Source organism: Sinocyclocheilus rhinocerous, unplaced genomic scaffold (genome assembly GCF_001515625.1).
Source record: "Sinocyclocheilus rhinocerous isolate Xijiao unplaced genomic scaffold, SAMN03320098_v1.1 scaffold395, whole genome shotgun sequence".
Classification (NCBI taxonomy): Eukaryota; Metazoa; Chordata; class Actinopteri; order Cypriniformes; family Cyprinidae; genus Sinocyclocheilus; species Sinocyclocheilus rhinocerous.
The window spans coordinates 2,993,459-3,005,690 of NW_015660890.1; the positions used below are offsets into that span (position 1 = coordinate 2,993,459).

The following is a 12,232-nucleotide window of genomic DNA, read 5'->3' on the forward strand; positions in this document are numbered from 1 at the left end:
GTTTTCCTTTCTCTTTGGAGTGTTACAAGCTGATTGTGCATAGATAAGATCCCTGAAGTTGCAAAGACTAAAGTCTCAAAACCAAAGAGATATTCACAACAAACAGTTTAGCCCTTATAAAGTTTGTCTTGTATACCTATTTACCAGCGTAACCATGTTTGTAAATTCTACCAGTGAATGCAATAATCTTTACCTTCTTCAGATTGTTCAGATATTTTTCTCACACTATCATTCATATGTCTGCATCATGTGTCAGACGGCCAAGAGGAAAGGCATCATGCATTGTGGAGTTAATGCAGGTGACAGAGGCGGTCCCTATGATAATAAACAGAGTGCAGGCACAGCTGAGACATCACGCACTGTCTGTCAAATGCAGAACTTTGTGACTTTTGTAATACATGCTTTTAATGATGTGATATTATGTCAGTTAAGGAAAGTCTTACATCAAAAGCCAAATTTAACTGGTACAACACAAGATTTACAGTATTTCATATAAATGTTATGGTCTTCTTCTAGATTTATGATATAAAACATTTTGCTGCTGTCACCAGCACTTATGACAGTGTCCGCATGCTGTTCAAGAGAATTCCAGATCATGAATGAACATGATCATGATCATGAACGATCACTTTAAACGGTGAAGTTATAGTCATGACCCTACATGACAAATACGTTTTCTATTTTTGCCATTTCAGTAATGGAAAGTGGCATTCACTTTTCATCTGATCGACCCATTTCCTCACTTTCTGCTGACACAGTTGCTTCAGAGGGTTGGCTGGGGTCGTGTGTCTCTTTACTCCTGTCCTTCAGTTCCTGAAATATTTTACTACAGTGCTTGATTGTTTGCTTCAGCTCCTGCAAGTCTCTTTGTACTCCCTCCAGGATGTCAAGCTTTGACAGTTTCCTGTCAATTGAGGCCAGATGTCCCTGATCGTTCTCAGTGAAGCCTGAACCTTCAGAGTTGATTGGAGTCATGCTGCTGCATTTAGGCTCATTCATAGCCTCCTGCCACACCATCTCAAAATAAGAATCTATAAATGCCTCCAGTTCCTCAATGTTACTGTCACCCCATTGGTCAATTAGGTTCTGCAGGTTCTCTGATTGGATAAAACCCTTAAAGGCACTTTCTTTTGCAGTTTGAGATGTGTAAGGTGTATTCCTGTGGTAATATGGAAGGGATGGCCCCCCCAACCTTTCCCCCTGTGATTCGTTCCTGAATAATCGTTGCACATTCATTGACTGTTCAGTTGTTGAAACATGGAATGCAGGCCCATCTGTCCTACTCACACCTATCCATGGTTCATTTGGGTGAAACCATTCGGAGGTGTTGAGCACCACTACTAGTCTTTGATGAACGTTTCTGGGTAATGAGGTCCTATTTAATAATCGGATACTCCTGCAGGCCACTGCTTGATTTTCAGTTGGTGAAAGGCTGGAGTCTGTGGTGGTCATTTTTGGATCACTGGATGTAGATGGGAGCAAATGTTCAGAGATCTCAATCATTTGATGCTCTCCTCGAATGTCAGTATCACCTGTTACGAAAAGAGTAATAGACACTTTAAACATCCAGTATCAATACCATCATCCAGTACCAAAATCAAGCAAAAATATCAACCATTGCACCTAATCAAGCAGTGTTGGGGGTAACGCATTACAAGTAAGGCAAGTTAGGTAATCAGATTACTTTCTTCCAAATAACTAGTAAAGTAATGCATTACTTTTTAATTTACAAGAAAATCTTCTGAAAGCTGCACCCTCTACTGTACAGACATGAATTTACATTTCCTTCAGAAGCTTGAGGGAAAAAATGACAAGAGTGTAACTCAAAATTGCAAGATATAAACTTGGAATTGTGAGGGAAAAAAGTCAGAATTGTGAGATATAGATTCGCAATTGCGAGTCATAAAGTCAGAATTGTGATAAATAAACTCGCAATTGTGACAAACAAAGTCTCAATTGTGAGATATACACTTCTACTTGTGGGTTAAAATAGTGTGAACTGAGAGATTAAAAACTCACAAAAAAGTCAAAATTGTGAGATAATAAAGTACAAATTTTGAGATATAAACTGCATGGTGGAAACAAGCTTCCATAATAAAATGAGGAGAACTAATGGTAAAAATATAACAACTCACCATGATGGATGTTTGTAGAGCTTCTAAGAGGTGTCTTTTGCATTTCCCCAATCTGTACCTTCCCACCAAACTTGAATTCGTCATTTACCAAAGGTCGTTGAATATTCCCTCGATTTCTTGCGTTATTTAATATTTGTTCCAACACCATCTCCTCTATCTTCTGCATCAGTTCTGTGACCTGAGTGCCATTGTCTTTGATCTTATTGTTGAAAACCTGATATCTATTTCCACATTTCTCCACGAGCGTCTGAAGTGCATCTCCTTCACTTTCAATATACTGCTCCACACTGATATCACCGAGCCAGTCTCCATGTGTGAACAACACAACAGTGCTGCTCCACGCTTTCCCTCCCAGAGCACGCAGATGGTCCTCTGCTGCTTTCAGTTTCCTTAGCGTAAATGACGAACTGGCATTGACAACCAGCAGGAGGATGCAGATCCCACTAGCTGAACCAGAAACCCAGTCATGGAGAAGTTGCCTTCTGAACTCTGCAATATATGGACACTCAGTTGTCCAGCCTGGTGTGTCCATGACCTCAACTTTTGTCTCATTGAGTATAACAGTACCTCTCATGAGGTTTTGGTTGTCAGCCTCTTGTCCATCATTACCCAAAATGCAATTTGCAGAAGATGTCTTACCAGAGTGTCTACCGCCCAGGAGAAATACTCTTACAACTGAGGGCAACTGTACTTTATCTGTAAAGAGAAAGAAAAAACGCTTACAGGAATAGTTCGTGAAAATTCTGTTATCATTTACTCATCCACATGTCGTTCCAAACTAGTAAGATTTTGGTTTATCTTCGAAATATATTTTTTATGAAATTGGAGTGGTTTCTGTCCCTCTATTGAAAGTCCATGTGACCAAAACTTAGAAGATCCAAAAAAGTGTCATGAGCCTAATCCAGTGGTGCCCAACCCTGTTCCTGGAGATCTACCTACCTGCAGAGTTCAGTTCCAACCCTGCTTCAGCACACCTGCCTGTAATGATCAAGTGCTCCTGAAGATTTTAATTAGCTGGTTAAGATGTGTTTGATCAGGGTTGGAGCTGAACTTTGCAGGAAGGTAGATCTCCAGAAACATGGTTGGGCACTGGCCTAGTCCATACGAATTGAGCAATTGAATCCAATTAATTTAAGTTCAAGATATGAACACTATAATGAACAAATTTAATTTAGACTTTATTTAATCACATGGATTCGTTTTACAATACCTTTATGATCTTTTTGGATCTTCAAAATTTTGGTTGCATAGACATTCAGTGAAAGGACAGAAACCTCCCAGATTTCATTAAAAATATCTTAATTGGTTTCAAAGATGAATGAAAGTCTTAAGGTTTGAAATGAGATGAGGGTTGATTCAGAATCAAAGTTAATTCAGAATCAAATTTTGTATCGCAGTATAATTTATTAGATGATGCTGGAAGGTTTGTGACTTACTTTTAAAAGCTCTCAAGCTTTGTTTTCGTCTCAGCACATTTTCACGCCGGATCTTCGCACTGTCTTCCTCTACTTGCTGTTTTCTCTTCATCTCTTTAAAAAGACTCTCATCTGTTTCCAAGTGGCTTCCTGCTGTCATCTCTTCTATTTTCTCAAGTAGCTCTGTGATCTGGAACTTATTCCCAAGGCTCTTGTTGTTTAGCACATGGTAGTGGTTTCCGCATCTCTCCATGAGCCATTGGAGGGTCTTACCTTCGCTTTCAATGTACTGCTCTATGGTTGTGTCGCCAAGCCAGTCCCCAAAGGTGAACAGCACTATAGAGTGATTCCAAACGTCCTTACTAATGAGCTCTATGTGCTCCTCAAGGGCTCTCCTGTAGATCTCTGTGAATGACCTGTCCACCCGTAACACCAAAAGGAAAGCGTGAGGACCAGGTGGACACAAGTACACACTCTTGACTATTTCCTCTTTGTCAAAAGCTGAAGAATCCTGGGTAAAGTAGTTCATCCACCAGCCAGGTGTGTCTACAACTGTTACCTGTCTTCCTGCCACTGTGAAAGTTTCATTCATGCATTGTGTGGTCCGCTTGTTTGCTGTAAAGCTTAGATCACTTCCTGCTGCTAGAATGCTGTTTCCTGTTGAGCTCTTCCCTGAGCCTTTTGCTCCAAGCAAGATGAGTCTTATATTTTGTTGATGAGATGAGTGCACTGAGGGGAGGAAGAAATAGAATGGTTGAGTTTTACAAAAAAATGCATACAATAAAATATTACACTTTTGAAAATAAAGGTTCCAAAAGAGGGTGTTTACAGTTTTTGGTTCCCCAAAGAACCTTTAGCTGAACACTTCTTAAAAGAACCATTTTTTTCTTAAGAACATTTTAAAAATCTAAAGAACCTTTTTTCACTATAAAGAACCTATTGTGGAACGGAAAGGTTCTATGGATGTTAAAGGTTCTTCCATAATTGCCAGTAAAGAACATTTGGTTTTTAAGAGTGTAATACCTTATTTTAAAACTCACCCTTCAGAGATCTCTGTTTCTGTATATTCATCAGTCTTTGATGAGCCTTAAGCTCCACTTCCCTCTTTCTGTCCTCTATCTCCTGTAAAGTCTTTACATCCATTTCAAAATGGCGTCTTTCATTTTCTGCCAACATTTTGTAAATTTTCCCCATCAGTTCCATTACTTGGGTGGCATTGCATGTTTCCGGGGTATCAAAAACATGAAACCTGCCACTACACTTTTCCAGGAGCCACTGGAGGGGTTTACCTGATGCCTGAACATGATCCTCAAATGATTTATTTCCTGCATTTTTGCCCTTTGTGAACAGCACCATAGTGTGACTCCAAAATGCCCCAACGAGGAGCTCAAGATGCTCTTCTACGGCTCTCCTCCTCTTTTCTATGAACACAGAGTCTGTTTTCACCACAAGGAGAAAGATGTGAGGCCCTGGGTGACATATGGAGACACTGTGTCTGATTTCCCTCCTGACCAGCTCTGGTGTGTCTTGTGCTGAGAAGTCACACCACCAACCTGGCGTATCCACCACTATCACACTTCTCCCTTGTACCTCAGCTTTTCTTTTCAGGCATGTGGTCCTTTCATGGAGGACGAACTCCTCTTGGTTTAAGATAGCATTTCCCACTAAGTTCTTTCCAGAATTTCGACCTCCAAGAAGGATGATCCGCAACTCGAACAGATGCTTCACATTCCCTTGATTAAAAGACAAGTGTGATACTGTATATTTTTTATAATATTTCAGATCAGAAGACATCAGAAGACTAGTAATGGCATCTTCCAAAATACATATGCAGTGTTTCTCTTTTCCTCAAGCAGTAGCAGATTAATAATTCAATAAAAGGACAATACTGTGAGACATAGTTAAAATATAACCTAAAATTACACATATATATGTGCAAAGATTATACAGACCCAAATATGGCCTACAGCTGTAACTCACACTTCTGAATCACTGCTAAAAAAAAGTTACACAAGGCACTTTAGTGTGAGAAAATGTAGCCTAAGGGATAAGAGAAAAGTCAGTAAAGTTTAAATCTCCCTCCTAGAACCATTAATTATATGAACATTAGGTTAATTCGGGATAATTGAATTTTTTTCCAGTCATCTCAATGACAAAATGTGTCCCAGTTTACCTGAATTCACCCTAGCTTTTGTCTTTGGACATCCATCAAAATAAATAAAAGGAAATTAAATAATATACCTTTTTCCAAACGCTGTAATGTTTAATTTTTCAACAAACTCATCCTTATTACCTCTCTCTATTTCCCTCAACAACAACAACCATTAATTATAGTTAACATTATAGCTTTTATCTTTAAGGATATGCGTCAGAATAAATATAAAGAAATAAAATAACTTACTTTGATTCTGCGAAGTTCCTTTTAAGGCCATAATTGGTCATGCAGGTTTATTTTATGCATAGGAGCATTATTTTGGTTATGTTTCCAGTGGAAATAGACAAGACTGAGTGAATCATCGCTAGGTGTGTTTTGGAATGTGTAATGTCAGCCTATTCCATGGGTCCAAAGTTTATACTGTAATAAACCTGTGAAACACCAAAATGCCACTCCCTCATACACAACAAAGCCATATACTTTTGAAGTTTTGCTTAGTTTGTGTTTATTCAGAACCCATTTTTCTATTCCCCTTTAATATTTAAAAGGGCATTGAAAAGGAAATATGAAATATATTGTAACGTCACTATTGCATTTATTATTGTTACTGTCAGTATATCAATGTGAATTTACTAATCAAACTGTGTTTTCATCTTTGTTGTCATTGTTACATTTTTGTCATTCTTTGTGATTGTTTCAGAGTTTGCAAACAGAGATTGATCACAGAGAGATGGGCAACGTTCATTAGCCAGTATAACAACAGTTGAAGCTTAAATCTGAATACCACAAATCAGCAAACCCTCCTCAAGTGAGTGATGAAATACAATACAATACAAACAGAAAAACACAGATAACCTCACAGATAAGCAGCTTGATCATGTACCCCATGAGACAAAAGATCAATCAGCTGAGGGAAAACAACAAAACTCAGAAGTAATGAAGACAGGAGAGATTCCTGTGAAGAGGTCAGGAAAGGCAGCAAAGGAAGAAGTGACCAGAATCTTGAAAGGAGAAATATGGAACTTTTTCTTTGTCTGTGAAAGACACACTTTGACAAAGTGGACAGAATGGACACTGAAGGTGAGACAACATGCATGCAGTTGTGTAGACTGATGGTTTTGTTCTTAAAAAACATTTTTACTCCATCCTTTTCCTCAAAGATACAATGAACTTTAATGGCCAATTGTCTGTAGTTATACATCTCATGAACATGATTGGCTAGCTAGTCAGCTCCAAGGTAGGTCTATTAGGGAAGGGAGATTCTCATTTGCATTTGATTAGACAATAGCTAATCTGTAGTATATTTTAATTTCATGGGATCTTTTTGTGTTCCTTACTGGGCATAAAAATGCTGGAGTTGTTGGTTGTACTTTTTTATATAACTTTAAACCATATTTCATATCATACTAGACACAAGTGTATTCTTTTATCTCATTTTCAACAGTAATAGAGTCTAATTGTACATAAATGTACATACTTGTCTTTTTTTGTTTCTTATGTAACGGCAAACTACAAATAAAATAGGAATAATTAACAGTTTTCTTGTTATCATACAATTTAAAATCTGGTCATGCGCCGTTCCCGCTCTTCTTCGCGCCTTCAGCACACCGGAAATTGTCATCGCCTCATTTCTCCCTGGTGACTGTCACTTCCGTATGATCGCATTAAGCAACACGCCGCTGCGCTACACACACTAAAGTCCAACCCGCGCTTAAAATCCGGATTTATCACACCGAAATGCATATCAAAACAGGTAAGAGGCTGCTTTAAGGTATGTTTTGCTCGATTTGGCTGGTTAATAGTGAAAGTGTTTTGTAATATGAAGTTGTTTGTGCTCGTGTAGGGCGGAATGAGAATGAGACTTGTGAAACTTTTGATTCTCGATCTTTCTGATGTCACTAGCATCGTTCTTTGTTATCATTTAGATTTTTAATGATCTGAAATTATAAGCAATGGCTCTTATTTAATCCGACGTGTCGGGTTTGTTCTGCTGATCGGTGTAAAGGCGGTTGTTATGGGCGCTAAACATCCAAACACAAGCGGCCTGCTGTTAGCTTTAGCAATCTTAACACGCCAGAATCTCCTTTAAATGTCGTTAATGCTATTCTGACTCATATTTGACGATATAATAATGTCCTAGAATTACAAACACGTTTATTTTGGTCATTTAGACTATATAAAATGCTTGCCAGTATCAACGCTTTGTGTTGTTTCCAGGCTGGTGTAAACTGCGTGAATATAAGAAGGCACTGAAATCACCGAACTGTAATGAGATGTGTTATTAATAAATGTTGTTTATGAGTAGGAAATGTTTTACAGATTCGTCTTAGTTTCTGTCGTTAGGCCTCTCTGATTCTGCAGATGTGAATGAAGCGCCGACTAGAAATTTCCAATGACATCTTGCTATGGCTCATTGACTCAAGACTCGTTGCTTTGCTTGGGGCATTTGTATGCATGTGCATATATCTATCTACTATATCTTTATTTAGTGGCTGGATAGGCAAAAATCATCATTAGATGAGATTTTTTTTTAAAAACTCACAGTGGAGCCTCAAAATAACAATTAATTGTCATTGTAAATCTTTACCAATCTTTGACACTAACCTTCAAACCACTAGGTTTTAAATAATAATAAAAAAAAATAATAATAAAAAAAAACCATTGAAATATAATTAAATTTAGTATTGATAAATATATCTGTTATGCTGAATGCCGATGGAAGATTTATTTCACCAATTAAGTTTTAAATTTTATTTTAAGTTAGGCCTATTTGAAACGGGCAATGTTTTTATTCAGGAAGTTCTATAATAGTTTTTTTTTTTTAAAGTTTCACCAAGAATAATTATTTTTAATCAGATACTAAATGAAAAATCTTATTTAAAGGGGTCATATGATGCGATTTTCAATTTTTCCTTTCTCTTTGGAGTGTTACAAGCTCTTGGTGCATAAAGAAGATCTGTAAAGTTGCAAAGACTAAAGTCTCAAATCCAAAGAGATATTCTTTATAAAAGTTAAGAGTCAGAAAACCACAGACTGTTTCCTGATCCTGGTAGAGTAGAGTAGTACAATGCCAGCTGTTCTGACTCACAGACTGTAAGTATGTTTTTTAATAAATGTTTAATGCCTTCATTTGATTTTCAGAAAAATTAAAACAAGAATTTCTGGGGGGACAAAAAGAAATAAAGAAAGTTTGTAGGGCCCTATTGTTCAAAATGTGAACCGGTACCCAACCCTAAGTAGAAGTCATTATAATCCGTAATTATGTCCCCACTGGATGCAACAAACCGCATAAACACATTTCATTACACCAAATACACAAAATAATGTTCTTTTTAGCAACATCATATGACCCTTTTTAGCAACATCATATGACCCCTTTAACATTTATGATGTGGGTTGTTTTTCATAACTACTATGAGTTATAACTGTTGGTTTCTTTTAAAATACACTGATCTGGCCATGAAAATAGCCATACATGCTGCTATGGCAATAAAATGAAATAAATATAAAGTCACTTTTGTAAATTTAATTTGATGCAAACACCAAAATGTGAATTAAGCAGCTGGGAGAAATCGTTAGAAGAGTTAATATGGTTGAGATTGCATTAGAAACTCAAGGTCTGGGACAATTAACATGTTTCGTAACAGTTTGCATGTTTTATCATTGAATAATTTCATCTGATTTTTTCATTAGGTACTTGGGAGTCAAGCAATGCAGTGTGCGAGTCCGACCCCTTGTGTGATCCAGCAGTCCTAGTGTCACCCCCTAAACCCGAACCACAGATCCGAAACCGTCGCCTCTCCCCCGGCTCTGGCAGCTGCGGTGGGGGAGGAGGGGGCTGTTCCTCTGGGATGGATAAACGTCAAGCCTCACCGAGTAGCCTGGAAGGTTCTCTGAATGGGGTGGGTCACACCCAGACCTTCATGTCGAGAGAGCGTCGCGTCCCGAATAAATCAAGAAACTTTCGGCGTGACGGCCCGAGACCAGGGCCACGTTCGGATGAGAGACACTCCAGAACCGGACAGAAAGAACGATGGGTAGACAACAGCCTGTCTTTGCTCAAACCTCCACCTGCTTTCCCAGTGAAGGACAGTCCCGCCAAACTGCAGCCGGCCGTCAGCTACGCCTCCAAGGTGAAGGCACGGGGAGGTTCTGTTGGAGCGGCCGAAGAGCCCCTTGGTATCGGGGTTCTGCTGCAGAACCAGTGGGGACTCAGCTTCATCAGCGATGGCCCGGAGGCAGATGTTCCCCAGGAGAAAACTCCGGATCTCCACCCAATTGCTGGAGAGGTTACTGTAAAACCGACCCATGCCTCTTCAGAGTCTCTGCCTGGTCAGGTCACGAGAGGCTCAGAGAGTTCAGAGGAGCTGCTGCTTAGCTGTCGCCACCTGGAGGAAGCATTGGAGTATCACACACAAGGTAATGCGATACATTTAAGGTTGCAAAAGGCTTTCTTGTTTGTATTTCTTAACTCAGTGTAGTTGTTTTTGATCCGCAGAATGGAAAGCAATATTATGGAGACAAAAACAAGGTTGGTGTTTGACTATTTTTATTCATCTCCATTAGGGCCGCATGATATGTCAAAATTAAATCAGTATCTCGATATAGCAATTGTTAAATCACACCGACTGATGATTTAATTAAATATATATGCTACCGGCTTCAGAGTGGCTCTGCCCGTCAGCATCTCTGGCTCTGTTGAAAACGCCAGACTACATGCTGTTTGCATGCAAAAGAACACAGTTCTGAGTTTCATTCTGAAACCTGGCAGAGTATGGATCAATTTTCTGGCAACCTGTCAAAAAAAAGCTTGATGGTTTAACGTTTGAAAATGAAGGAATTAATACATAAATGTTGGTATTGTAATTTTAAAGTTATTATTAAATACTTTATTAAATACTAGATTTTTATTAAGGTTACAATGTTGTAGTGCATTTCTTATTTTGTTTGATATTTAATTATGATCACAATAAAATCACAGTTTATTTCTTTATTTATTTTATTTAATCAAAATCACAATTTTTATCTTAAATTATTTTATTTTATTTATTTACTTTAAATATTAGAATAAATTTCTTATTTTGTTTATTATTTATCACAATAAGATCACAGTCATTATTATTTTAAAGTCATTTTATAGAATTGGTCAAAAACCAATATTTGGAATATTCCCTATGAAAACTCGAGGGAAGATATAACTTGTAACAGTTGACTATTAAAAGAGGTTTGAGTAAGTTCTTGTAAAGAGTAAACACAAACAAGTAAATAAATATTTGTTTATTTATTTAGATATCTAATCTGGTAATCTAAGTCTAATCTAATAAGTAATCTGGTAAACGTTCCTGTATTTTTTTAAACTAAATATCGCAATGTCAAGTCAAGTCACCTTTGTTTATATAGCGCTTTTAACAATACAGATTGTGTCAGAGCAGCTTTACAGTATCAAATAGCAATGTCCGTTTTCTTCCAATATTATATAGCCGTACTATCCATAAAACAAGCAGGATTACTATTTTTAGATCATTTTCACTATTTTTACAGGCTTGCTTTGTTTTTCAGACCCTGCAAAGGTTGTTTGGTACAAGAATGCCCTGGAGTTGCCTGCCTAGCACACACTAACACATCTCCACAAACACACACACACACACTCGAAACACACACCCCGCACTCAGGTTCTCATCCCCTCAACGTTTCTGCCGAGACACTTTAGGACTTGTTCCCCTATGAAGATAGATGTCTTGGACTTCTCGGTTGCCTTACAACAGAGTCTGCCTCAGGCGCAGAGTCCCTCTGCATACCTCTGTCATTTTAATGGTGGGGAATCATCTTTTTTAAGGAAAAAAAGCTGCAATTTTATTTCAGTGAACTGCAGTTTTACAGTTAAAAATCCCTTTTATTCTTCCCTTGTTCCTACTTGTGTGCAAGTGGTTAAATCAAGCACTTTCTGACCTGTAGTTGAACACATCATCCCTTTCTCTAAAGACTGAACTCGTTTTTAGAACCAAATCCAGAATGTCTTCATCAGTCTTCACTCCGGTGATAATCCCTTTCTTGCCACACAAATTGTTCTCATGAAGTTTACAGAGGTGCCATTGGCACATTATGGCAGCACCTTCAAATGTCTATTGGTCTTAATGCTGTTTTTAATATATATTTCACCCAGATTGAATGTCGGTCATAAATCCTAATAGGACTCCGTTGCTGTGTATGACCAAATTTTTTTTTTTTTTTAGAAATATACAAATAATTTACACTGGAAGATGTTCAGAGATTTAATCGAACAGTGTTGCATAATAAAAATGAATAAACTTGTTAAAATATTTCATGGTCTTTTGGTTTTTGTATAAATCTATAGGAAAATAAAAATGTGGATATTTAGTATTTCAGTAATCAATCTATTATCCATTTTCCAAATCACTTTTTCTATGTAGAGTCACAGGGTGTTTCAGTAACACACATGAAAATCTGCTGTATTGAATAATCTTGCTGATTTACCACCAGTACTTAATTTTAGAGCTGCCATGTTG

At 37.8% G+C, this 12,232-nt stretch overlaps 2 protein-coding genes across 2 annotated transcripts; one reads left to right on the top strand and one right to left on the bottom strand.

Moving 5' to 3' along the window:
- Nucleotides 1–503: 503 nt before the first annotated feature.
- Nucleotides 504–5,982, bottom strand: LOC107725906 (GTPase IMAP family member 8). The gene is made up of 5 exons (XM_016535322.1): nt 5,952–5,982; nt 4,591–5,283; nt 3,572–4,279; nt 2,136–2,831; nt 504–1,532 (listed from the first exon to the last, which is right to left on the bottom strand). The coding sequence occupies exons 1-5, from the start codon at nt 5,980–5,982 to the stop codon at nt 712–714; spliced, it is 2,949 nt and encodes a 982-aa protein (XP_016390808.1). The 3' UTR covers nt 504–711.
- Nucleotides 5,983–7,278: 1,296 nt separating this feature from the next.
- Nucleotides 7,279–11,860, top strand: LOC107725935 (uncharacterized). Its single transcript, XM_016535366.1, has 4 exons — nt 7,279–7,458; nt 9,399–10,124; nt 10,204–10,236; nt 11,265–11,860. Exons 1-4 carry the CDS (start codon nt 7,443–7,445, stop codon nt 11,312–11,314), a joined length of 825 nt encoding a protein of 274 aa, XP_016390852.1. The 5' UTR covers nt 7,279–7,442; the 3' UTR covers nt 11,315–11,860.
- The last annotated feature ends 372 nt before the right edge of the window (nt 11,861–12,232 follow it).

Bases quoted from the DNA above. Each gene is read 5' to 3' on its own strand.
- LOC107725906 (XM_016535322.1), bottom strand. From the start codon at position 5,982: ATGGCCTTAAAAGGAACTTCGCAGAATCAAA. The intron at 5,284-5,951 runs GTAAGTTATTTT...CTTTTAATCAAG, and splicing joins AGGAACTTCGCAGAATCAAA to GGAATGTGAAGCATCTGTTC. The intron at 2,832-3,571 runs GTAAGTCACAAA...TTCTCTTTACAG, and splicing joins AAGCTTGAGAGCTTTTAAAA to ATAAAGTACAGTTGCCCTCA.
- LOC107725935 (XM_016535366.1), top strand. The intron at 10,125-10,203 runs GTAATGCGATAC...TTTGATCCGCAG, and splicing joins ATTGGAGTATCACACACAAG to AATGGAAAGCAATATTATGG. The intron at 10,237-11,264 runs GTTGGTGTTTGA...TTTGTTTTTCAG, and splicing joins ATTATGGAGACAAAAACAAG to ACCCTGCAAAGGTTGTTTGG.